This window comes from Haliotis asinina, chromosome 4 (assembly GCF_037392515.1).
Source record: "Haliotis asinina isolate JCU_RB_2024 chromosome 4, JCU_Hal_asi_v2, whole genome shotgun sequence".
NCBI lineage: Eukaryota > Metazoa > Mollusca > Gastropoda > Lepetellida > Haliotidae > Haliotis > Haliotis asinina.
In genome coordinates, this window is record NC_090283.1 from 35870205 (window position 1) to 35896563 (window position 26359).

Genomic DNA, 26359 nt, shown 5'->3' on the forward strand with positions numbered 1-26359 from the left:
GATTTACACCTGATCTAACACTGAATGATAATATCATTCTGTCCTAAAATAGCAAAAAATAAATACTAATCGTTAATCATGAAAAGGTACTAATGCAGTCTATGAAATTCCACTGACACAAGCCGGAGCATATAAAAACAATTACAAATGTTGAAATCTTACCTTTAGTGTCTGGTTTCATTCTTCAAATCCTACAAGTCCCACACGAATCGCAATAATGAATCATTCTTTCAACATCCAAAATCTGTCCTCGATATCCGCGATTCTGTTTGGTACACCTCACGGTAAATTTGCAAAAATTCACTGTCACAAATGATGAAAAAAATCTCTAAGAATGCCAATCTGCCACACACGTACAATAATCACTGCCTCCGCACAACAGCCATCACCCTGTTATATCCCACATTAGAATCGAGTTTAAAGAGTAAAATCACTGAGATGTTTTTTAGACTAAGTTGAATCATTTCCATGGCAATCATGAAAAATATAAATGGCATACATGTGTAAACAGCAAAAGGCACCACTTCAACATCTGTCTCATATATCTGCTAAGATATGTTGAAAGATATTGAATGGTTTTCGAGTTGTGCTCCAGAAACAAAGGACATCCCTCCATTTTGAGACAAAGTCCGAATTGTTTCCATGGAAAAACTAACAAAAATAAAAATGCCAAAAATCTATAAATAGCAAAAAGCACAACCACAGGTTCAGATTATTACATCTATCAATTTTGGTGTAAAAATATTGCGCGTTTTTTGAGTTCTGCTCCAGAAACAAAATGATTACGAATGGACGGACGTACAGACGAGGCCTCGACTATATCCCTCGCATTAAATGCCATTAAATACCATCAGATGTCTTGGCCTCAAAAACAGTCACAAACCAAAGTCAGTCCCTTGCTACAGGTACCAGCATGCAAGATAATCAAGTGTCTACATGTGCCTGATGGTGCCTAAATATAACAAGAGTCATTTGAAGATGACATATCACCCGCCCCCCACATGTTTGAAAGGACAAATAATCTGAGAGTTACTAATTGGTTTTTTAGACTAAGTTTGAATTGTTTCCATGGAATTCATGAAAATTATAAATACTACATCTCTGTAACCAGCAAAGTCACTATTTCATATATCTGCCAAGATCTGTTGAAAGATATGAAATGGTTTTCGAGTTGTGCTTTGGGAAATAAGCCCACCCCTCCATTTTGAGACTATGTCTGAAACGTTTCCATGGAAACCAAGAAAATAATAAATCACAAAAACCTTTAAAAACCAAAAGGCACCACTTTGGGGTCTGCCACACGTATCTAGAAAGTTTTACTAACAGATATTAAGAAGTTTTTGAGTTCTGCTCTGGAAATGAAACACATTTCTCACTTTTAAGAATAGGTCCAAAACCCATGGAAACTGAGAAAATATTAAATCACAAAAACCTGTACACAGCAAAAGGCACCACTTCAGCTTCTCACTGATATATCTACCAAGTTTTGCAGAAAAATATTGAACGGCTTTTGAGTTCTGCTCTGGAAATGAAATATACCCCTCAATTTTGAGACAATGTCCGAACGTTTCCATGGAAACTGAGAATATAATAAATCACAAAAACTTGTAAATACCAAAAGGCACCACTATAGGTTCAGACTGATACAGTATGGTTCAAAATTATTGAGAATAGCTAAAGCATTTCATATTATTAAACGAGAACAAATCAGATAAAATTGAATGTATTGTGAAAGTGAACTGACCTTTTCATGTTGTGTAGGTAACAATTTAATATTTTATCAAGTCTCCTTGAGCTTCACGGCACAGTCTAAGACGGGTAGGCATACTTCCTATCAGAGAGGTTAGTGTCTCGTGAGTTATGCTGTCCCAGTATCGGACCACTTCTCTCTTCATGTCTTCAATTTTTGTCAACCCCTTTTGATTCACACATTCCTTCATCATCCCCCAAATGTTCTCAATGGGATTTAAGTCAGGACTATATGCAGGAAATGGTAATGCAGTCACATTTTTCTCCTGAAACCACTGCTTGGCATGTTTTGCGGTGTGTTTAGGATCATTATCTTGCTGCAAAATCCAGTCATTTCCATAAAACACATGTGCACTTGGAAGCAGAAAATTATCTAACATGTTAGTGTAGCGTTGACTTCAGATTTCCCTCAAACACACACAGCGGGGTCGTTCCTAATAAGGATATCCCTCCCCATACATGAAACTTTGGGCTGTATTTAGGTCGTCGATACAACGGTGCTGACGCAGACTTTGTCAATATTTTCACATTATTGGGATATACCCATATTGAGCTTTCATCAGTAAAAATCACATTTTCCCAGTCAAAGTTTTCATGTGCCAAACACCACTCAACACGCCTGTCTTTATGTTCTTGTTTCATGAGAGGAGAAAGAATTCCAGTCTTTTTCTCCCATCCAAGATCAATCAAATTTCTTCTAACTGTAGATTTTGATACAACTGTTGATCCCCTTTCTATCATTTCATACCTGATGTTGGAGATGCTTGCCCTTTGCTTTTTAGACGCTAAAATTCCCAGCCGGACGCGATCTGAGAAGTCCAATTTTCTGGGTCTCCCTGCTCCTTTCTGATGCCCAAAATCCTTTCCCTCTTTAAAATTCTTCCTAATCCTATACACAGTAGAAAGAGGAGTTCCTGTTCTCTCTGCCAGTGTATTTACATCATCAATTCCTTGATTACACAACTCAAAAATCAACCTTCTTTTATCTTCAGCAGACATTGTTGACAGTGCTGAGGAAAATGACGTCTGCTACAAATTCAGGGGAGGTAACTCTAATTGTACTATACTCAGTAGGCCAAGATGAGTTACCTCCCTTATACCATTACTTAGTTTTAAGTATCAGTGAATCAGTTGAGGTGTTAGGAAAGCTCAAAGTAAGAAGACAAATTCTCAATAATTATGAACCAGACTATATATCTACCAAGTTATGCAGAATAATATTGAACGGTTTTTGAGTTCTGCTCCAGAAACGAAGCCCACCCTACCATAAGGCTAACACCAAAATGTTCCATGGAAAAACAAAAAAAATATAAATGCCAAAAATCTGTAAATAGCAAAAGGCACAACCATAGGCTGAGATTACTATATCTATCAAGTTTGGTCTAAAAATGTTGAACGGTTTCTGAGTTATGCTCCGGAAACAAAATGATTACGGATGGACAGACGAGGCGTCGACTATATCTCCCCGCATTACATGCCGGGGGGATAACAATGTGAAGAAAGATAGGTTCAGTGATTTTTATTACACCAGGGGCCACATTTATCAAACAACTTAAGTCATTCAAAAAACTTAAGTCTCTTCAATAAATAAATTTTCTTGTTTTTTCGAATTAAGCTGTATGTAAAAACTTATGTCATATTTATCAACAGACTTAGACTTCAGATTTGTCATTTTTGACTTAACTATTTAAGACTCCCCTTGCTAGGCTTAAATCAACTTGTTTTGACTTAAGTCATGTAAAACAAAAATGGCTGTGACGCGTAATCCAAGAGTATTAAATGAAAGAACAGACCTTGTGCATACATTAGATGATACTGAGCTGCTCCAAAGGTACAGATTTGACAGAAACAGTATTGTTTACATCTGTGATCTACTTGAACATGATTTAAGTCCTGTAACGCATCAGAGTTTTGCAGTGTCCTGCATTACAAAAGTGCTCGCCACTTTGCGTTATCTTGCCACTGGCAAATTTCAAATGTGCAATGGCAATGACCATGGACTCAGCCAACCCACCATTTCAAGAGTCGTTGAACAAACGCTTAATTCATTCACAAGTCAGCGTATGGTCAGATTTTCCTTTTCCCATGCAAGCCCAAGAAATAAGATGACACCAGCATCGATTCTATCAGATAGCAAACTTCCCTGGTGTAGTTGGTGTAGTTGATGACACTCACGTTCAAATTCAGGCCCCATCAGTTAATGAAAATGAATTCATTAACAGGCACCACAGTATTAATACACAGGTAGTGATAGACAGTGACGACTGAATCATCAACATTGTAGCATGTTGACCTGGCTCAACACATGACTCCAGCATATTGACAACAAACAGGTTATGTCGGCTGTTTGAGGGGGAACCATGTTCCCGTAAGATGTCATCTGCTTGGCGACAGCAGTTACCCATGTTGGAGGTGGATTCTAACACCATTTTTGCGCTCTCTTCCGGGACTACAGACAAACTACAACAGGTATAACCAGATATAACCATTTTGATACCACCCATAAACATTATAAGATCATTTGATGATTCCAGTTATATTTATTGCAAATTTTCAGATCTCATAAAAAGACCAGACACCGAATGGAAAGAGGTATTGGACAACTGAAGCGATGGTTTCATGTACTACATGGAGAAATCAGACTTCCCACAGAAGGCTTGCAAGGTATAGCATTACAAAAAGGTTTTTCCCTGGTCTCTATTGAGGTAACAAAAATCATAATTTGAATGAAATTTAAATACACCTATAATTTCCCCAGTTATACCCTAAGGTGTTTATATGCAACGGATAAATTAAAAAAAGCTAAAACAATTATTAAGACAAACAATATCATTCATTTAATGAAGACAGTAACAATTATCAAACATGAATGTAAAAATGTCTATACTTTCTTCACTCAACAGTAACATCAACGAAATGGACAAGTTTGAAATATGTGATCTTACTGTCAATAGGACCTCACTCAATACAGACAAATAGTTATGGTTATCTAAAGTTGAACTGTAATAAAGATTACACATCTCAGTAATCTCTTTCAATCACTGTCAGTGTAATCGTTGCTCCATGAGTTTGGATCATCAGTCTGTTTCCCACATGCAAGTCTGTTTTATGGTAAAATATGAACATAGACAGTGTGCAAGTAGGTAAAAGTATGGCCATAAGTATGAGGTTACATTTTGCAGTTCAGGTTGCACTAGTGCAATATCTAAAAGCTGTATGGAGCCACGGAGTCACATGACATTTTTTTTATACAAATATGCACACACGTCGAACAATTTGATCTGAAACATTACCTGCAGTACAGTAGGTAGAATTTAACTCCGAAAGCTTCCCTTTTTGAAGTAACAGAATAATTTAAATTTTGCTCCAAATTCGTGAACAAAAGATGTGTTGTTTAGCTGTTTTAATGTCTAAAATACATACTGATTCACACAGACGATGACAGTTGTTTTCTAAACAGTCATTATTTTTTCATGAAATCCATTTACGTTACATTCTCACACTAGCTCTGGTTTCGTTCGTTTCTGCAAAAGGAAATAAGATTTCATTCATGACATCTTCAATCATCAAAATTGTACTTCTTGTGACGATATACACGAAACAATACAATGTTATTGCTATGACACACTGACAATTTATATGTCTCCCTGTGTCAGAACATTCATAGAAAAAAATCGACCGCAAATATCATCGACTTTGGATTTGCTAAAGATCAACGCATCGGCCGCTAACTTGAGGAGGCAAAATAATACAACACAAGCACCAAATGACAACTGCTATTGAACACAACTAACAGTAAACAATTGAAGATGATTGAAAGGTAATTCGGCTAAAGTGCAGTTTACCGGGCATGTGACCCGGGGACTGCTGAGCGTTTGCTAATGAGCGCTATAGCGAGAGCACTCTGTAGAGCTACTGAGCTGTATGCTTAGCCATTGGGCACCCCCCTTCTAGATCCTTAGGGCTAGGGCACCCCCTTCTAGATCCTTAAGGTTAGGGTTAGGGTTAGCCCTTGGGCACCTTTCTAGATCCTTAGGGTTAGGGCACCCCCCCTTCTAGATCCTTAGGGTTAGGGCACCCCCCTTCTAGATCTTTAGGGATAGGGTTAGGGTTAGCCCTTGGGCACCCTCCTTCTAGATCCTTAGAGTTAGTGAGTAAAGGTTAGGGTTGGTTTACCGTAGATGTGAATATATCCATATATATCCATCCATTGTGAATTTGAAACACGTCCACGTTTCATATATCATCGCTTGATTGACTGCATGACATCTTGAAACCAATGGCTAGGTGCGGCTTCTCGCTGTGATGAATGGGTAGGTGGGGCTTAGCTCTGCGCATACGCACTGAATGAAAACAAACCATAATAGTTTGTTTTCATTCACTGCGCATCCGCAGAGCTAGTGTGGTAATGACCCGTTCAACTGGCACTAACTGTGATCGCACTGGTGGTACCCAGGTAACGTGTCCGCTAATTAACCTAATTAGTACCAGTTGGAATCCGATGACCCCTGCTGAGAGCGCTCGAGCCCCACCAACACAGCAAACAAATCGGAAAAAGTGCGCCCGGTAAAGTGCACTACTCCCGGTAATTCTGGTGTGTAGTATGGATCGTACTGGAATTTGAATCAGTTTAGAAAATGTATCAATGGTCGTTTTCCAACTCATTCATATTTTACTTCCACGAGTGCCATGCCATGTACGTGCTTCCAGTTTCATCAAGGGTGGGTACAATTACAAATATTGTGATATTGTTTCATGATCTGCATTATATAGGTATTGGGTCGTTTTCTTTCAATGTATATGTGTTCAGAGTCTGCTTATGAATGTGTATTTTCAAACATCTTTCGTATCTTGTCACTTAGAAAAATCGCGAGTTTGTCCATGCCCTTTCGGGTCACCTACAGCTGTCAACATTGTGAATGTTGGAAGGTTTATCAAACAAAATCAAAATAAAATCGCTAAATCTGGTAATTTCTGTGCAGAGACAATAACATTTACCTATTCACACCGTGTAATTAATTCCAGATAAAATAGTTGGATATGTCAAAAGGTTGGCACATTTTCCTCGGCATCATGATACATGTGGAGTTGTTTGTTTACCGCCATTGCCATGATCGTTCCTGTTCGTCCAATCGATGATGTAACATTGAGTTTAGTTTTGTTTAAATTTATTTGAGTCGAAAGTTACTAATTTTTAGAAAATGGGAAACTTATGGGCTTTCTCTTTGTCAAGGAACAAAATATATTGATTAAACTATCAAAAAATGTTTCATTATGAAGAAAATATTAGACTGGGTACCACACGACGTGGTGTGCTTGAAGTAAACAATGGCCGTTATTTTCAACTGCGTGCCGAGAAATTCATCGATCTCATTTTTAATTCGCAAGCGTTTCGTTTTAAGCTATATAAACATATTGAACATTATACATTTAAAAAGTTGAGAATTAGTACATTCCATACATTATTCATATGACACGTAAATCAGACTCGTTGAATAATTATTGCAAGTTTTATTTGGAGATGTCATTATCCTGCACTCCTGTCGAATGGGTTCGATGGCAGCATTGAGAGGATTAAGAAGAATCATGTAATAAGTTTAGACAAGCAAATATGACTGTAACTGTACTATGACCCACGGTTTATGCACTTTAGAGAGGAACATTGTACCTGAAATGCTTTATGAACTTAAATCTATCTATCTGTCTATCTATCTATCTATCTATCTATCTATCTGAATGGTGGCATTTTCTGTACAGCTACTAAATTAAAGTAAAAGATTGCCACAGGAAGAAATACTATAAGTGTGAGATTAGTAAGTTTGGGGATTTTACCAACAATTTATTATATGTGAAGTGCACCCTTTTAAAGATAATAATGCCCCCCAATATTAGTTTTGAACAAATAATTTTTATAGATGAAGGCCACAATGATTGATGAATATCAGGGGCTGGGTATTCAAATATAATAAGATGATTTTCTCACAAACATTCAAACATTTAAAATTACACATTTCTTGGACAAATGCATGTAACAATGAGTCATCTACATCTTACTTTTAAATTAAATTGACAGAAGTATCTTGACCATTTGTTGTGTCCTCAGTATATACCATTTTTTTCCAATATTCACCTAGGTAAAAATTGCATGTGCTTTGCTGCACAACATCAGCAAGGACAGGAATGTCCCAATGCCAGCTCCATGTGGAGGCATCAATCAACCTGGACAGCTTAGGGCACAGATGCAAGGTCAGCTTCAAGCGATCAGCTTCTTTTAATGTACATATTTCCACAGTTATGGTTCCATGGTTGTCCGAGAAATGCATTTATTATTAATATATTATTTTCATTTTCCAAAATGCAAGACATCTAATACCGGTTATTGCAGGGTTTATCCTATACTGTCAATACTGTACATTCTACTCTTCCAGTTTCTTAATTCTTTCAGTAAGATACACTCTTTTCAATTTCAAACATTCAGTCTCTAATTCAAGCTTTTCTTTCTGTAATGACTCCACAGAAGGCTGATGCTGGCACTGGCAGACTGTTGTCATCTCTGGCAGTTGGTATGTAATCAGCGTGTCCTGGACATCGTCACTGACCATGACTGGGCTATAAGAGATGAATCAGCATTTGTAAAATATATAACCGAATGAAACATCCTGAGCCTTGTGTTTTATGTTCATTCAGATTCATGGCAGATCGGGAAGGAATGTATTTCAATCATAAAATCTAATTTCCCCCAAACTTTAGAACATTAGGCCAGACCAATTTTATTTCTTGTTTTACGGATTTTTGTCCTCAGAAAACCTAAAGGCAGGAAGGAAAAAAAAAACAAAACAAAAACACCATGGGTTGTATCACATGGAAAAAAGTGAACAAGGGACTTGTATATGTGATTATCTTTTATTTTCACAGAAAATTCAACTCACTGAACAACCATAAAGGCATGCTCTCAGCAGCAAACCACCAGCTTTGACAGCAATACAAAAACTTTGTGTGAATTGCCAACTTCAATAAAAAACACACAATCTTTTCCTGTATGAACCTTCCAGTTCAAATGACAATCACAATCACAATTTCGACTCATTCTTACACATCTGAAAATTTAGCAAAATACCTTGCATCTACATCCTTACCAGTTGATAATTCCAACAAAACATGAAAGTCTTTTTATTACTGAGTGAGTGAAGTCTTACTTTTACAAAGCTAGGCCTGTCAGGCTTTAATACACTAAAAAGGAAAGAAAACAAGAACATCAATTGCCATGTTTGCTTTGACAAATTTCACTAGACATAGCAAACATATATTCATCAATACCTCAAAATAACATGACATAAAACATTGAGAAAACCCTTGTGAAACTATATAGCATGAATGTGTAGCTGCACTTAATACTTTAAATAAAAAGCACACAGAAGAAAAATAATACATACAGCACCAATAATACTTACTGATTCAATTGTAAGATTTCAGAATTGCATAATATGAACACTGAACTTGAACTTGCATTAAAACCTTCATATTCTCCAGTATGTAAACTTAAACATAGTAAGAAATGATTTCCTTGTGTGAACAGACAACTTTCACAACTGAAATATCTAAAGAGATGAATTGGAATTCAACTAGATTACTTTTTCATCTTTTTGACATTACGTTTTCCTCGTACAACAGCTTCTTTCCCAGCAGCTTTACATGTACGGCATATGGGTCTAACAATACTATATTGAGTTTGTAGTTTCTGTATGTCTGCATCATCTGCAAAATGTTCAGTCTTTGCATTGCCACAATGAAAACACACCTGAGGCATAGAGAATGTCGTACTTGCATAATAGGTTGTTTCCATAAGTGAAGAGCACCGAAGACCTTGCTGTACAATAATAGTGCTGTAGAACTTGCTGAAGGAAGTAAACAGTGGGGATCCACAAGTGTAACCATTCAGTTCTTTCACATGAGCAATGGCCTGTTTCTCACTGTATGAGAGTTTTGATTCTGCATGAATGCATCTTGGTTTCTTGCAGTCACCACAAGATATAGATGTTAATGCAAGATTCATACAGTATATTTTGTGTATAATTTCCGCATGCAGATATCACATAATTTTCATATGCATTATAAATGCCTTTATACTTTGTAGTGTCTCCGTAGCTCAGTGCTCCTATCACTTCAGCCTAGTGTGTGATATTACTTCCCTTGATAGTAAGCTAACCATCTGGAGTTCAAAACCCGCTTTTCACTGAAACTTTTGCAGTTTTAGTTAATTTGTTTATATATCCTAGCATCACTTTCCGATCATGTGACCATGAAAAGCACGTGCGGTGCTGGGATCATATGTTCAGTGTGTGAGCAGCCTCCATGTTGTGAAGACATGTCTCCTCTGACTGTGAAAAGCGTAACATGGCACTAAGGAAGACAAATGTGAGTCTTGCAACTTTACTTCTTGTATAGATATGTCGTCAAATGGTTTCAATATTTCTAAACGTGATATCAGGTGATAGTTCGTTAATGCATTATATTAATGGCCAAGTAATATTACAATTGTTTATTTACAGTTTTCCATACCTCATCCATTGGCTAATGTCAACGTCTGCCAACTCAAAACGCACCATTAAACCCTGTGGATGCGAGTTTTTGGTCGTTTATTTTTCTTGCGTCTACATTTGTATGGAAAAATTTACAGTCAGAGGATGACAACGATAATGTCGATGTCTACTGTATGAGGTCGTATTGCTACACCACTCATCCAACCTTGTGTGGTGACACCGTATTCAACGTCAGCAAGGTATGGTGCTTATATGTTGACTTTGTTGTGCAACGTGAATGATGTATTCGCACAACCGAACTGGTGACATTCATAAGGGCAGTGAGAGCGGTTCTGATGATAATGACTTCGAAGGTGTCCAGGGTGCTGTTGGTGGAACGCAAGACAGAAGTGATGGTGTTCATTGTTCTTTATATTTGCTGAAACGTAAAGTTGTTGCTTCACTTTCAGCTGTTACTAAATGTAGAAATAAGCTTGATGATTTGATGGAAAGTGTGGACAATTTGCATTTAGTTAAAACTGCTTTTGATACATTTAACCAGTTGTATTTTAGATACCTCGCCTGTGCTGAGCTCTATTGCAGCGAGTTAGAACCAACTGAGGTGCACAGTGTGCAGCAGATGGTAGACACCAGGGTGAACTCTATGGTGGCATTCAAGGACTTGACCCAGCACTGGATCCAATCCACTGAACAAGATTTGGAGGTAGAAGTTCAGAATGAGTCGGTATCTGCTACATGTTCGTGTAAAAGTAAGAAGTCTAAATCTTCCACATCATGTACGAGTGTCAGTAAGTCAGTATCTTCTCATACATGTGAAAAGGCTAAGCTTGCAGGTCTACTCGCAGAGAGGACTATGTTGCATAAGAAGTTGGAAATGGAGAAGATGATGCAGCAGACCAAGATGGACATTGAAGAAATGAGGTTGGACATCGCTATCGCCAAGTCTGCTGCCCGTGAGCAAGTTTTTGCTGAAGCTGAACGTCAGGACTATGAAACACTTGATCTACATCATCGTGAGTTGAAATCGAAGCATATGGTCTCAAATGTCATTGATGATGGCAGAAAATGTTCCATGTCCAATACTTCTCTCAGTGAGACAAAGCATAAAGTACCCATGCATACGGGAAGTGTTAACATTGGCAAATATGACGTTCACACTGAAAGGCACTCTTCACCATGTAAAGGACTAAACAAGAAAGTTCTCAACCCTGATGCTATGGATTTTCAGCCAGCATCTCAAAGATCTCATACTAACATAACTCACGAGAACAAGAGGTATAACCATCCAGATCAAGATGTTAATTGTAGTCAGCTTTTTGTTGAGACTCAGAAATAGATGGTCAACGCAATGTTTCTACCCAAGCCAGAAGTTCCAAAGTTCCGGGGTGACCCAACAGAGTTTGCTTCTTTCATAATGGCTTTTGACGCCCGGATCATCCCACATGCAAGTTCTGATGCAGACAAGTTGTACTACCTGAACCAGCACCTACAAGGTGAGCCTAAGGATCTTGTCTCTGGTTGCCTATATATGGACATGACTATTGGTTATCAGTCTGCAAGAGATTTGCTACTCAGAGAATATGGAGATCCATATAAAGTATCATCAGCATACCTGAACAAAGTGCTGTCTTGGCCTACCCTAAAAAATGATGATTATTCTGGACTTAAACAGTTTTCCTATTTTCTCATCAAGTGTTATCATGTGATGGACAGCATATCTCACGTCTGTTTTAAACCATGCTCCCTACATGCAGTCAATTGTGCAGAAGTTTCCACAGTATCTACAGATGAGATGGAGAGATCATGTTACCAAAGCCAGAATGAATGGTGCACAGTATGTTGGATTTGGAGATCTTGTAGACTTTGTAGATTTTGCAGCTAGATCAGCAAATGAGCCAATTTTTGGTAAACAAGCACTTTGTGTGAGCAATGATCGTCTTCGCAAAGCTAATGATGCTTCACGTAATAAACCACAAGTTTCCAAGTCTCAGAGTTTTGCTACACAAGTTGACAGTGCTCCAAATGGTAAGACAAACTCATCTTGCTACTTCTGCAAAGAATCTCATGACATTGATAATTGTAGTGCATTTTGCAGCAAGTCCCTGGTAGACAGACATTCCTATTTGAGGGAGAACAATAGATGCTTTGGATGTTACGGACTTAATCACTCTGTCAAGGGATGCTTGAAGAGGCGAAAATGCACGATATGTGGTAAACGTCACCCAACTGCATTGCATGATGAGAATTTCAAGCCTATCAAGAAATCTGAAGACTCAACAGAAACATCAGATACCAAGACTCCTATGGAAAAGATAACCATGAGCACATCAAATTGTAACTCCATTAGGTCCAATATTAAAGAGACTATCCTTCAATCGATCATTCCTGTAAACGTCAGACAGAAGGGAGGTGAGAGGGTAGTTACAACGTATGCATTCTTGGACAATGGTAGTACTGGCTGCTTTATAACAGACAGTTTGAGGGAACAATTGGATGCCAATCATTTGCCTACTGTTTTAAAGTTACAGACTATGAATGGAGCAGATCTCATAAATACATCAGTTGTACCAGATCTTATAGTCTCTGACATGTCCAACAGTAACTCTGTCTGCCACGCACATTTTCTCGCGATGTAATGCCTGTTGAACATGATCACATCGCTAAGCCTGAAGTTCTAAAACGTGTGTCTCATCTTAGTCATATTGCAGACAAGCTCCTAGCATATCAGCCTGACTTAGAGATAGGACTGCTGATTGGGTGCAACTGTCCGGAAGCTCTACAGCTGCAAGGGATAATCTCTTCAGAGGGTGCAGGACCATTTGCTGTCTGCTACAAACTTGGCTGGATAGTGAATGGACCACTTCAACTTACCCAACATCTCCAGAGCAATACGGTAGTCTGAAACAGAATAGTTCTTCAAGAAGTGGTGAAAGTCGGTGAGTGTATTAAACCTGAGAATGTTCTGAAACTGTTTGAGCTGCATTTCAATGAGCATGATTTAGGTCAGGAACCTGGTCAGCGAGGATATTCTATCGAAGATAAACGCTTCATAGATGACACTGATAAGAATATGAAGTTTCTTGATGGTCACTTTCAGATTCCACTACCATTTCGCAAAAATGATGTGATGCCATGTAACAGACAGCAAGCTGTTAAACGTATTTTGTGGCAAAGAAAAAAGATGTTAAAGAATGAAGTTTATCATACGCTTGTGAGGTTCCAAAGAGTGAACTTTGTGGTCGACCTGGTCATATCTGGTATTTGCCTCATCACGGTGTGTATCATCCCCGTAAACCCAACAAGATCCGAGTAGTGTTTGATTGCAGTGCCAAGTTTGATGGTGTGTCAATAAATGATGTGTTGCTGCAAGGTCCAGACCTCACCAACTCGTTGATTGGAGTGCTCAACAGGTTCCGCAAAGAAGACATTGCTTTCATGGGAGACATTGAAGCAATGTTTCATCAAGTAAAAGTACCCAAGGAGCAACAAGATTACCTGCGGTTTCTTTGGTGGCCGGATGGTGATGTAGACAGTGATTTGAAGGAATACGGAATGACTGTTCACACCTTTGGTACTATTTCTTCCCCAAGTATCGCCAATTATGCTCTGAAAGCATCTGGACGTAAGTCTGAGGACAAGTATGATTCTGAAGTTGCCTATACAATAGATAGAAACTTTTATGTAGACGACTGTCTTAAGTCTGTTCAGGATGAAGAGACTGCAGTCACGCTGACCTCACAATTGCAATCAGCATGTGCTGAAGGGGGATTTAATCTCACAAAGTTCACGAGTAACAGTAAGCATGTCTTGTCTTCCCTTCCTCCAGATCATTGTTCTAAAGATATCCAAGCCATAGATCTTAGCTGCGATGACATCCCCATGGGACGGGCTCTCGGTATGCAATGGCACATTCAGTCTGACTCATTTCAGTTCTCAGTTGACTTGCCAGAAAAGCCTGCTACACGACGAGGGATTTTGTCGACAGTGTCTTCCCTTTAAGACCCTCTTGGCCTTGTATCTCCGGTTCTACTTCCAGCCAAGAAAATATTGCAAGACCTGTGCAAGGACAAGTCTCTTGACTGGGATGACCAAGTAGGAAGGAGCTGTTGCGATAACTGGAATAGGTGGCTATGTGAGCTTGAGTTACTTAGAGACCTTGAGGTAAGAAGATGTTTAAAACCACCTGCTTTTGGTAATGTAGTTTCTTCCCAGCTCCATATATTTTCGGATGCAAGTGTTACAGGCTTTGGATGTGCAGCCTATATTCGATACTGTAATGAAGAGAGCATTCACACTGCTCTGGTGATGGGTAAAGCACGACTTGCACCTCTCAAGACCATCACTATACCACGACTGGAACTGACAGCAGCAACAACTGCAGTGAAGATTGGTACATTTCTTCAGAAGGAGCTCTACATGGTCATTGACAGTACAACATACTACACAGACTCCACAACAGTACTTCACTACATCACCAATGACCAAAATAGGTACCCTGTGTTTGTGACTAATAGAGTAAAGCTTATAAGAGATTACACGGATCCTCAACAGTGGAAATATGTTGATTCTCGAAGTAATCCTGCTGATATTGCTTCAAGAGGAACTACATGTGCCAAGCTTTTGAAATCTTCACTATGGTTTGAGGGCCCACCATTTCTCAGATGCTTTGAGAGGGATTGGCCTGAGCAACCATGTCTTGCAAGTAACGATATCTCGGGAGCTGTTGCTATGACCGTGGTGAAATCAGTTGTTGCAGGAACCGTGGGATCAAGTGAAGAGGACTCTGTGTGTACGTTGATCCAACACTACTCATCATGGCACAAGTTGCAACGAGCTGTTGCAATCTACAGACGTTTCTTTGTTTTCCTCCAGTGCAAGGCACAGAACGTAAAAATCGGTAACTTAACATCTTTACCGCTTACTGTTCAAGAGTTGTCTCATGCTAGAGAAGCTATCCTTAAGTTTGTCCAGTATCAAGAATACCAGTCTGAAATGAACTCATTGTTGAAAGCAGTAGATAAACGAGGCCGAGCACAGAATGTAAGCAGACACAGCCCATTGTACAAATTAAACCCAATTATAAAAGATGGCTTTCTCTGTGTCGGTGGACGCCTGAGTAGGGCTGATATTTCTGAAGACACAAAACATCCCATTATTCTGCCCCAAAAGAACCATGTTTCCATGCTGATCATTAGAGACTTTCATGTTAGGCTTGGGCATGTTGGCAGGAATCATGTTCTATCTGCATTGAGGGCCAGGTATTGGGTCACTAGGGCAAATTCTGCTGTTAGGAGTGTGATCAACAAATGTGTGTTTTGTAGAAGGTTTAAAACTTCGACAAGTACACAGATGATGTCTGATCTGCCAGCAAGTAGAGTGAATCCAGCAGGTCCATTCACCTACACAGGAATTGACTTTTTTGGACCACACATTTTGAAGGATGGCAGGAAGTGTGTCAAGCGCTATGGTGTGCTCTTCACGTGTCTCAGTAGCAGAGCTGTTCATATTGAAACGGCTAACTCACTCGATACAAGTTCCTTCATTAACTCTCTTCGTCGCTTCACTGCCAGGAGGGGTCCAGTTCAAGAAATCTTCTGTGATAATGGGTCAAACTTTGTTGGCGGAGCTAGAGAGCTCAAAGAATCTTTGGATCAGCTTGAAAAACAAACCATTCATTCTTATATGCTTAACAAGGAGATAAAGTTCAGCTTTAATCCTCCATCAGCAAGCCATATGGGTGGTGTTTGGGAGAGATTGATCAGGTCTGTCCTTAACATTCTCAAGCCCATGCTTCATGAATTTGGGTCATACCTTGACAACGAACTGTACAGAACATTACTGTGTGAAATTGAGGCTATCCTGAACTCCAGGCCCCTTACTACAGTTTCTGGAGATCCAGATGACCTTTGCCCCCTCACTCCAAATCATCTTCTTATGATGAAGCCTGATGTTTTTATCCCACCGCCTGGTACGTTTCAGCAGAATCATGTGTACGCACGTCAACGTTGGAAACGTATTCAGTATCTGACAAATGTCTTTTGGTCCAGATGGAAGAAAGAGTACCTTCAGTCTCTGCAGCAACGCCAAAAATGGAATGTTCCTAAGAGGAACTTTCAACCGGATGACATTGTTCTTATCAAGGAGGACACTCTACCCAGGAGTGCATGGTCGTTGGGTCGTGTAATCAAGACTGAGGCCGATGCGCATGGTACTGTCAGAAGTGTTTTGTTGAAAACAAGAGGCGCAGAGTTAAAACGACCTATTCACAAGTTGTTTCTGCTCCTCCCACCGGGCTCAGCACAGGTTGGAATGTGAGGTATTCATAGAACACTGCATTATGTATGTTTGTTAAACTACCTTTCGTATGTTTATGAGGCCGAGTGTGTTAATGCAAGATTCATACAGTATATTTTGTGTATAATTTCCGCATGCAGATATCACATAATTTTCATATGCATTATAAATGCCTTTATTACTTTGTAGTGTCTCCGTAGCTCAGTGCTCCTATCACTTCAGCCTAGTGTGTGATATTACCTCCCTTGATAGTAAGCTAACCATCTGGAGTTCAAAACCCGCTTTTCACTGAAACTTTTGCAGTTTTAGTTAATTTGTTTATATATCCTAGTATCACTTTCCGATCATGTGACCATGAAAAGCACGTGCGGTGCTGGGATCATATGTTCAGTGTGTGAGCAGCCTCCATGTTGTGAAAACATGTCTCCTCTGACTGTGAAAAACGTAACATGGCACTAAGGAAGACAAATGTGAGTCTTGCAACTTTACTTCTTGTATAGATATGTCGTCAAATGGTTTCAATATTTCTGAACGTGATATTAGGTGATAGTTCGTTAATGCATTATATTAATGGCCAAGTAATATTACAATTGTTTATTTACAGTTTTCCATACCTCATCCATTGGCTAATGTCAACGTCTGCCAACTCAAAACGCACCATTAAACCCTGTGGATGCGAGTTTTGGGTCGTTTGTTTTTCTTGCGTCTACAATAGAATCTCTTACTTTGTTGGCAACAAGCAGTTTTTTGTTGCTTTTATCTTGAGCTGCATCCAAGGATGATGAAAGAGATGGCCGAGCACTATCATCAGTCACTGTCCCATAGACAAGGTCAAAGTCTTCAAACTTTTCTCTGTCATTTGTTGAAATGACAGGATCTGGAACAAAGAAAACTTCATCGAAGACATCATCTGGAAGTCGAGGGGGGTTGATAACACAATACCAACATGTTTCTGAAGTCTCCTTTGGACATTTTTTAACTTTGAACATATAATGCCTAATGCGGCAATGATGTTCCATGAAATCTGTCAACCTTTCAGACTTGTCCAAGTCTTTCTTGGTTAGTTTGTCAGCATTCAAGTCATTATCAATCACATCTTTCAAAATTGAAAAAAAGTCAGAAATGTTGGTGTCATTTGCTGGTGTGTTGATGAGAATTGGTTCTCCTTTAATCTTGAGTTTAGAGAACCTTTCTTCCAGAATATCTAAGACAGGCTGCACTGACTGAGATAATTCATGCTTAAAGGGGCACTGATGCGGAGCAATTTCCGTGGACTGGTGTAAACTTTTGTTATTGTTTTTCTCCAGTGAGTATCCGGATGATATCCCAGAATTCGTGACTGGTTCGTGACCTCTGCTGCGCAGTCCGTATGTGCAACTGATAGTTTAATTATAGACAGATCAACTGAGGTGAAGTCATTTTTACTTCATTACAAATGTATTATGAAAACAAATGAAACACTTTGAAGATTAATCATCTGCCAGTGGTAGAAATGGTAAAAAACTATTAGGACGGAAAAATACCGAAGCCAATGTACGTCTCTATATTTTGACTCATAACCCTAATTTGTTTATTGTCATATTTGTATGATTTTGAAAATTAATAAAAGAACACACGGTCTGCTTATACTCATAGTAAATTTCTAACATAACAGCAACATTTATACATTGTATAGATTGCCAATGTGAGTCCTATTTCACACACATGCGCGATCAAGTGTGTATCGATTCTGCTGAATGCTACAACAAATAAATTAAAACAAAATGCAAATAATGAATGTAAAACAGACTAATTTTATAGGAACAATGTCAGGCTACTACCTTGTTCAGGAATGTATCCATCAATATCCACGTAAAAGAAATCGTATTCCATTCATCTGCAGCTGGTAAATAATCCTGCTCTGTGTCGCGTGTCTTACACAACTGTCTAATTTGTGAAAAAGTAACACATCGTTTCACGTCTTTCGTTGGTGAAAACCTGATAAACCTCTCACTGGTCACCCAAGATAGCACACCTGGCAACTAACTGTATGATGTCCGCTATTCTAAGTAATTTAGTTAACCAATAATGAGCAATCAATCAATCAACGCAAGGGTGGTTAATTCTTTGAAGGGAGGATGTTGTTTTTACAATCGCACTTTACGACAGGGTGTAGCCATCTACACACACTACCTTTTGACAAAAGTAATTAATCAATCAGTGTGTTATCGGTTAATCCTTTGATCGATGTTTGTTTTTGTAACTCAGCTGATAAACCCTCTTGCATCACTTACATGCACATATTACATAACATACAATACATTTGCCATTACAGACCTTAATCTATAATGTTGAGTATTTACTCCAGACAGGAGAAATGCCAAATGGGAACCTTTGTTGAGTAACCTGAGTGGTGTTACTACTAATTATACCTGTTATAAATTCATTAATTGACCATCCAGAGAATGATGACAAATAACACGTGTAGGTTTACACCATCAAACGCGAGTTACAGCAAGGAAGATGTAATCTCTGTGTCGCATGCAGCCTGAAAACACTTATGGGCCGAAACTGTTTTGAGGATACCAACGGAATTTCGTTACATAAGGAATACATACAGGCATTTGCTGTGTACTTTGGTAAATAGGTGAAATAAAGGGGTTTTTTACGTAAGAAAATTCTCAGATTTCTCTACCAAAGGCAAAGTCGTCGTTTACTGTTTACGAATTCAAATAAATCAACTGTGTGTTTTTATTATCATAAATAATAAACCATTGTAGCTACCATAGCTACCAAAATTTACGTATGATATTTGCTATCACAGCTGAACCAACACTCAAAACTACCTAAATATAAAGCTTTGCAATCTTCCGGAGTGAAACAAATGGCTTGCTACGTGCCTGTAGACATCATATGTTCATGTAGCATGATTAAATATCGAGGTTAAAAACACTGAAATAGGATCAAATTGAGTAACTATACCATCCAAGCATCATATTTTCATGTAACATGATTAAATATCGAGGTTAAAAACAGAGAAATAGGATCAAACTGAGTAACTATACCATCCAAGCATCCGAAAAAAACTACACTGCTGGGATATTTTGTTACGATCAGACAAGGAATACCATGGATATTTTTAAATAATGGCATATGATGGGCATCCGGCCTCCTGACTCTTTTGGGTGAAGAAATTCTGCTAATATGGACAGGAGCCCAGTTCCTTTGTCCGTCACGGTCGAAGGAGCGGGCGCAGGCCAATCTGCAGTTTGGTTCCGTAATTAGACCGTTGGCGAGAAACATTATTCGCTCCGCATCAGTGGCCCTTTAAAAGCAGGACATCTGGCTGCCATGTCCCGTGCTGATTTCAAACTTGACACACGTTTCATTTGGAATTCCATATCTTCTGACATCATTTCTCTCTCCAGGGACACATTTTATAAAGCAAGATTGAGTACACTATTCACACGTTCTGCTAAGTTAGCCCAACTACCCATTGGGGCAGTGCGTGCTGCCACAAACATGTCCAGATCAAGCCACATAAGCATGGCAATTGCTGAAAGCTGAACAGATGCAAAAGTGGTTCTATGGTCAGGTCCATCATCAGTGTATGTAATCAAAATGGGAAAGTCCACATTCACATTGTCAGCACTGTAATGAGACTTCAAAATGCTCACTGTTTCACAACCATGTCTCATAGCATGTGAAGGACTAAAGACCTTATCCTTAACAGTTACAAATGCAGTACCATTAAAATATGAATCTGATGCATTTGGTGGTATGTCAGACCTAAACGCAACAGATGGTATGGCCCCACAAACATTATAGTCATGATCTAAGGCTCCAAGATGTGGTCCACTCTTTGGGGCAAGAGAAGAATTGTGTGCCCGAACTCCTGTACTAACTGGAGACCCTGCTTCACCTATTGGTACAATGGCCTTATCGTCCAGCCAGACAAAGTCAACAAAGTCTCGGTACTTGACAGCGAAACTCTTGAGGTAGGTCAGCTGAGGAGAAACAAAATGGGAGTCTTCATGTTTTCCCCTAATTTGACATGTCTGAAGAGCAAATTTTACATTAAATCTCCCGGTATACTGCAATGCAGTGTTCACATTCGGATTACTTGGGTAGAACTGAAGACGTACCCATTCATTTGATGGTACTGGTGTGTCCTCTGGCACTCTCTCCTTGATTGTTGAAACTAGGTCTTCAACACTAATGGCGTATGGAAGATACAAATGTTCACCATGTCGCCTTACTTGCACAGCCATATCTCTTTCACTGAAATATTTGTCCATTTCATTCCAAAATACGTCAAACTTTGTAGTTTTTGCCTTTCCATTCATACGTCTCAAATCATATAACAGAACTGGGTCATTAAGTGACAATAGTGTCTCCAAGCGTTCATCAATAACATCTTGCTCTCTCGTGTCAGCAGAGCTGCTGTCATCTGTGAGATACCTGTACACATTCCTCAGAACTGCTTTTGAAGCACACAGTGAATGCTCATATCTACTAAAGAATGTCTTTTTCATAATTCACGTATTATATATGGGTAATGTCTTATGTATTTGTGCCACAGCCCTCACAGTTTTATCATCTGATCTGTCAGCATGGGGCGGGAGTCGCCAAACAAAGTGAATATCCCCTAGGTAATTGCCCTGATGGTAAGAATAGTGTGCAATTGGATATGTCAGATGCATGTCACCTAACCATTTTCTTCTCTCATATCTTCCCTCTGGCAATATTTCTGAAAGTTCAAATGGTTCATACACTTTCAGAAGGGATAAAGCATATTCTAAATTTTCAAAGTCTGGTTTAGTTTGAGGAACAGCTTCAATTACTGTCAATGAAAAGTTCATGTTTGGATTCCTGAGAGGTGCTTCAGAATTGAGACAGGCTTGTGTTCTCTGAACTTGACCTTTGAGAAATGTTGTATACTTTTTCAGGGCAACTACCAGTTCCTCAACAGACCTAAAAAGTGTCTTGAATTTATGTGTCCATGGCAACATCAAGATTGATGACAGTCTCTCAATATGATCATTCAGCTTAGATTCCTGCATCTGGAAACAAAATTAAATAGATTAATTTACTGTAAATAACATATCTTTGTTTGCAGTTTCATGTATTTTTGATAGTCACAATTACTTAGTACCCATTACAGACTCACAAATTCAGTTTCAATAAAGGAGTTGCTAAATTTATCAGCATAAACATTCCTTTTGAATACTAAAAGTGTTCTACTTTTGGCAATTTATGAGGTGTATATAGGGCACAATTTTTTTGAAAGTAATAGGTATTACAGAACATATTTGTCAGCACTTACAGCACTACAGGTGAGAACGGTGAAGTTTGCTCTAACAGTATTTTTTTCTATTTAAACACACGTAATCAATTCTCATTTACACAACTTTGGGTGTGCTTTGTGCGAAGTCCTGTGGTCATAATATCCATGAAAAGTTTCAAACATCTGAGGTATCTTGATGCCTCTGTCTCTCAGCTTGCCGTGTTGTGATGTGATATACCACAAAGCTCCATGACATTTTCATGACTGAAACCAATTCCTTCTATTCTGAAGAGTGTTAATATATCATTATACAGTCTGTAGTCTCCCCTCAACAATCCCGAGTCAGGTGTAGGGTAACTGTCTGGTAACTTGTCGTAAACAACTTTTGACGAGTCCATGAGTTTATCAAAAGCATTGGTTTTCACACTCACTGATGAGCTCAACGTACTGATTTCCAACACAAATATTGTTAGATAAATCAGCTTGAAGTCTCTGAGAACTGATACCGGCGTCCTTGAGTCTAACAAACTGCCTTGTGCATTTGAAGTCTCGCACCCGTATATCTTATCGAGTAGCATGTGGTCTTGTAGGCCCTGAGCATCCAGTGCTTTTTCTGCGAGGTCCCCTACGGTTTTGTTAAGGTCAATGTCTAATAGGGCTTTCATGTGTTTTGTTGACTTCACGACTGTCACATCAAAGTATGCCATCGTGCACCAAAGAATTACAACTAATCTTCTCGTGAGGTTCACACCCGGCGAGTCAGCAGCCATTTTGCGCACCAACAGATGGATGGCTGAATGTAACATGCAACACGATTGGCTGAATATCTTCTCATTATCCAATAGGAATCCCCGTTGCTTCAGCTATCATGAAAACAGCTTCCTGTCTCACTTTTGCTAGAACTTACTTGTGGATCGTCTTTACTTTCATAAGTTTACTTTATGGGCTAGTCGAAACATTAAAATTTTATTTTGGGGGCGGAGAAAACTAATTTTTATTTTTTTTCATATCTTTGAAAAAATACGACTGGCGGATCCGTAAAACAAGAAAAAAATTTGGTCTCGCCTTATATATTTTATAAATACAGGGCAATATGAAATTTTTATTGATATATGTTGAGTGTTGTTTAGTTGATAAAAGTGGAGGCCTGAGTAGGTTCAGTATTTTCAGATAGCTGAGCCTACACTAATCCGGGACTAATTGGCACCTGTGATTAGTGTACTGACATACCTCACATGTTACATCTACTCAGGGATAATCTACCACATTATAGTCTCCCTGACCTAACGTGCGAGTCGGTATTTCAGGGATAATCTACAACATTGTAGTCTCCCTGATCTAATGTGCGAGTCGGTATTTCATAAGTAAACGTGAGGTCATTCTGAATAAAAATACTGCAGTCTTTTTAGTGCTGTATAAAATTAGACTGACATTAGAATGGTTATCACATGTACCTTTCTCTTGATGTGATGGAATCAAGCTGTTGAAGGGCAGAGGAATCACAAGAATCTGAAATTCCTGTCAGGTTCACATTTTCCCTTCCAATAGCCTCAACAACTGCACTGGTCACCGGACTGACTGGAGTGGGAGGTGGTCCACCTCCTGTAAATGCAAAAAGAACTTTATAGATTAATTGCTTAAATATGACGATACCATTTTGGAAATATACCACAAACATATCAACATCACTGTAGGTGTATGTTGTAACTTGTAACATATGTTATATTTTGCATCACACTTCCTTACCTAAGTACAGATTCTAGAACATGTGATGGGATTCAAGCCCATGCCGCCCTCATGGTCAGGCACCTAATCACTTGTTACACTTGACCACATTTTAAATGGCATTGGGTAATCACTGGTCTTTGTGAGTTGAAAATATTCAGTATACACAAGCACTGACTATGCAGGTATGGAAATGTTGTATGGATGACACTTTTTCCCTGTATGTAGCCTTTATTCATAATTACCTTTTGATAACTACAAATAATATTGTAAACGCAATCAGGTTTACCAGTAGCAATGGTTTGCTGTCTGAACTTGGAAAAAGTCTTCTTAGATGAGCTTTTCAAGTTCTTCCATTTTTTTTCAACCTCACCTTTTATGAGTGAGGCTTGAGTTGAGGGTGTCTGTAATCATCTAAAATGTAAACAGAAAAACACAAATGGGGAAAAATCTCATCAAATTACATTAACATATTTAATTTAATCATGGTACAAAAACGTGTCCTTTCACATGTGAACTAGTTACCAAGTGCATTTGTGTTCTTATTTAGACAATAACATAAGAAAACACAAAATGTGTAATGCAGTATGTATTTTCAAAATATATAATTCGTTTCTAACAGATCAAATGCCATAATTTTAGTGTGGGAATAAAATGACGTACGCACGTTTTTTGCAAATGGCACCAAAAGTCTTCGGGAAACAGTACCCAACATAACCACAATTTTGACCATGGCATGTGCATGAAAATGTCTGATTTTATCAGTCAGGTGGTAATGTGAAGCGAATCCATCAATGGCATCAAAATAACACTCGTTATCGCGGAACTTCGAACACATACCTGCCACACCTCCTGTCGTTTCACAGAGGTGATGCCCGGCCCAAATTTGCCCTATAACACCTCTCTGTTGGCCGCAAATAGCTCCGCTAGCAAAAGTGACTATTCTTTTGTGAAATTAGGCCGCCTCTTCTTCGTATTGTCCGTTATGGTATCTTATTCGATGCTGTTCGCTGATGTCGTCTGCTCTATACGGGAATTTCTGTCTCTCAGTAAAAAGAGTTCTACTGGTAGGCTATAAATAACCTGGATATCCCATAGTGATCACCTGATCGCGTTCAGTGACATTGACTTAGTTTGTGTCGCTGGACTTACCTAAGTTTCAGACTTAGCCCGTTTGTGAATACAATCTTAAGTTTTTGACTTGGCTAAGTCATTTTCTTAAGTCAAAACTTAGTTGTTTGATAAATACGGCCCCAGGTTTCATCAAGGTATATAATTTGAAACCCCAAATGTTCTGTGATAAGCTGATTGCACGGGTAGGATTAAGTACTTTTCTCCAAACACAGCTTTGTCATCCCCCATTTTGGTGTAGCTGAACCCCATTTCCACCAGAGCTACAATAAGTGTTCGAAACATTTATTGTATCCTTGATCTCATTTTGTATTTTTGCACTTTGCATTCATGCAGTTTATATAAGCTGCACGGTGTATGACACCCTTATCAAAGCTATCCAGTTTGTGCTCATGCACGAAGTGAAAGTTCTATGGGTGAACTTTATGTCTTCAGTTTGAATAAAGACTGTTTTACATAATTATTTTGGATATAGCTCCATTTTTTTCACATATTGATGTTAAAAAATACCAAAACATTTTACAAATATTTGAGCAATTTAATTAGTTGAGGCTATATGAATGATTATAGTTTGCATTTCACAACTTCAGTTCGTACTTTGGATATTTCCAAATGTCAAAATTTCCCCGTTTGAAGTTCCCCCTCAAGTGCATTTTTTCATCACAGCTTACATACGCGATTAGGTAGAGTGATACATGCATCCTGTATGTGCTTTTATGTTCTGTCAAATTCATCATATTGATCTTGAAGTCCAAAAGCATTTTCCAAGCATTTCTGGCATTTACTTTAGTCAAGGAAATGTTTGTTTCCCTAATTTCTGGTCATGTATGTAGTTATGGTACTTGGTCATAGCTTTAGAATAACATTTGTCAGCCATGAATTCAGAACAACCTTCATGGCACACACTAGAGACAAACAGTGATTTTCATGCTGACATGCGAAATTGGACAAAATGGAAAACAGTGAAAGCCACCAGCACTCCATGATTTGCCGTTGTATTTGAAATGTTTCCTGGTAGGCTGCAGCATTTAGGCAACCGAAACGGAAGTTATAGCAAAATATTTTCAAATTCACGTGAAATCTCTAACTGAGTTTAATAATATGCACATTAAAAAAAGTTAGGCACCCCGTATGTAAAGTTGTATGTCTTCAGCAGTTCTGAGATCATGTCATTTCATCTGATGGACAAACAAAATCTGGTATTCTGGCTAAGTAGTATTAGAAATGGGGGTTTTGGCTCATTCTGCCAAATCCCTGCAAATTTGCAGGGAAAACCACAGGTGCACCACATGTGAGATTAATTATACAACTAGTTTTTGTATACAAAACCCCCAATACCCCTGCCTGAGTATTTTAAGAACAAACACGCTATGGTTACCGTTAAAAACCGTGGTAACAATTGTATGAGGACAACAATAAGATCTGCTAAATTTCCATCTGAAAAAAATTCTGACAGACTTTCCAGTTATCCAGAAGATGATGGGATCAATTGGAAAGACATAGATGAACCCACCCCTATATCTCAAATAGAAAAACAGAATCCAGACTCAGCTATAAATGTATTCGGGCATGAAAGTAAAAATGTAGTAGTGCACAGGATAAGTCCTTTAATGTATAAGGATGGGAGTAAAATAATCAATATATTTATGATACA

General features: G+C 38.7%; 2 protein-coding genes and 3 pseudogenes across 5 annotated transcripts in view; 2 read left to right on the top strand and 3 right to left on the bottom strand.

Annotated features, from left to right (window-relative positions):
- The window catches only part of LOC137281521 (thialysine N-epsilon-acetyltransferase-like), a 127212-nt gene that overhangs the window by 66756 nt on the left and 34097 nt on the right, over positions 1–26359 (bottom strand). The gene's annotated exons all lie outside the window — the stretch shown is intronic.
- LOC137282068 (putative nuclease HARBI1) lies at positions 3498–8024 on the top strand (annotated as a pseudogene).
- Positions 8166–24929, bottom strand: LOC137282069 (uncharacterized; annotated as a pseudogene).
- LOC137282070 (uncharacterized) lies at positions 9280–22556 on the bottom strand (annotated as a pseudogene).
- Positions 15770–16604, top strand: LOC137282071 (uncharacterized). The gene has a single exon (XM_067813813.1). It carries the CDS (start codon positions 15972–15974, stop codon positions 16602–16604), a length of 633 nt encoding a protein of 210 aa, XP_067669914.1. The 5' UTR covers positions 15770–15971.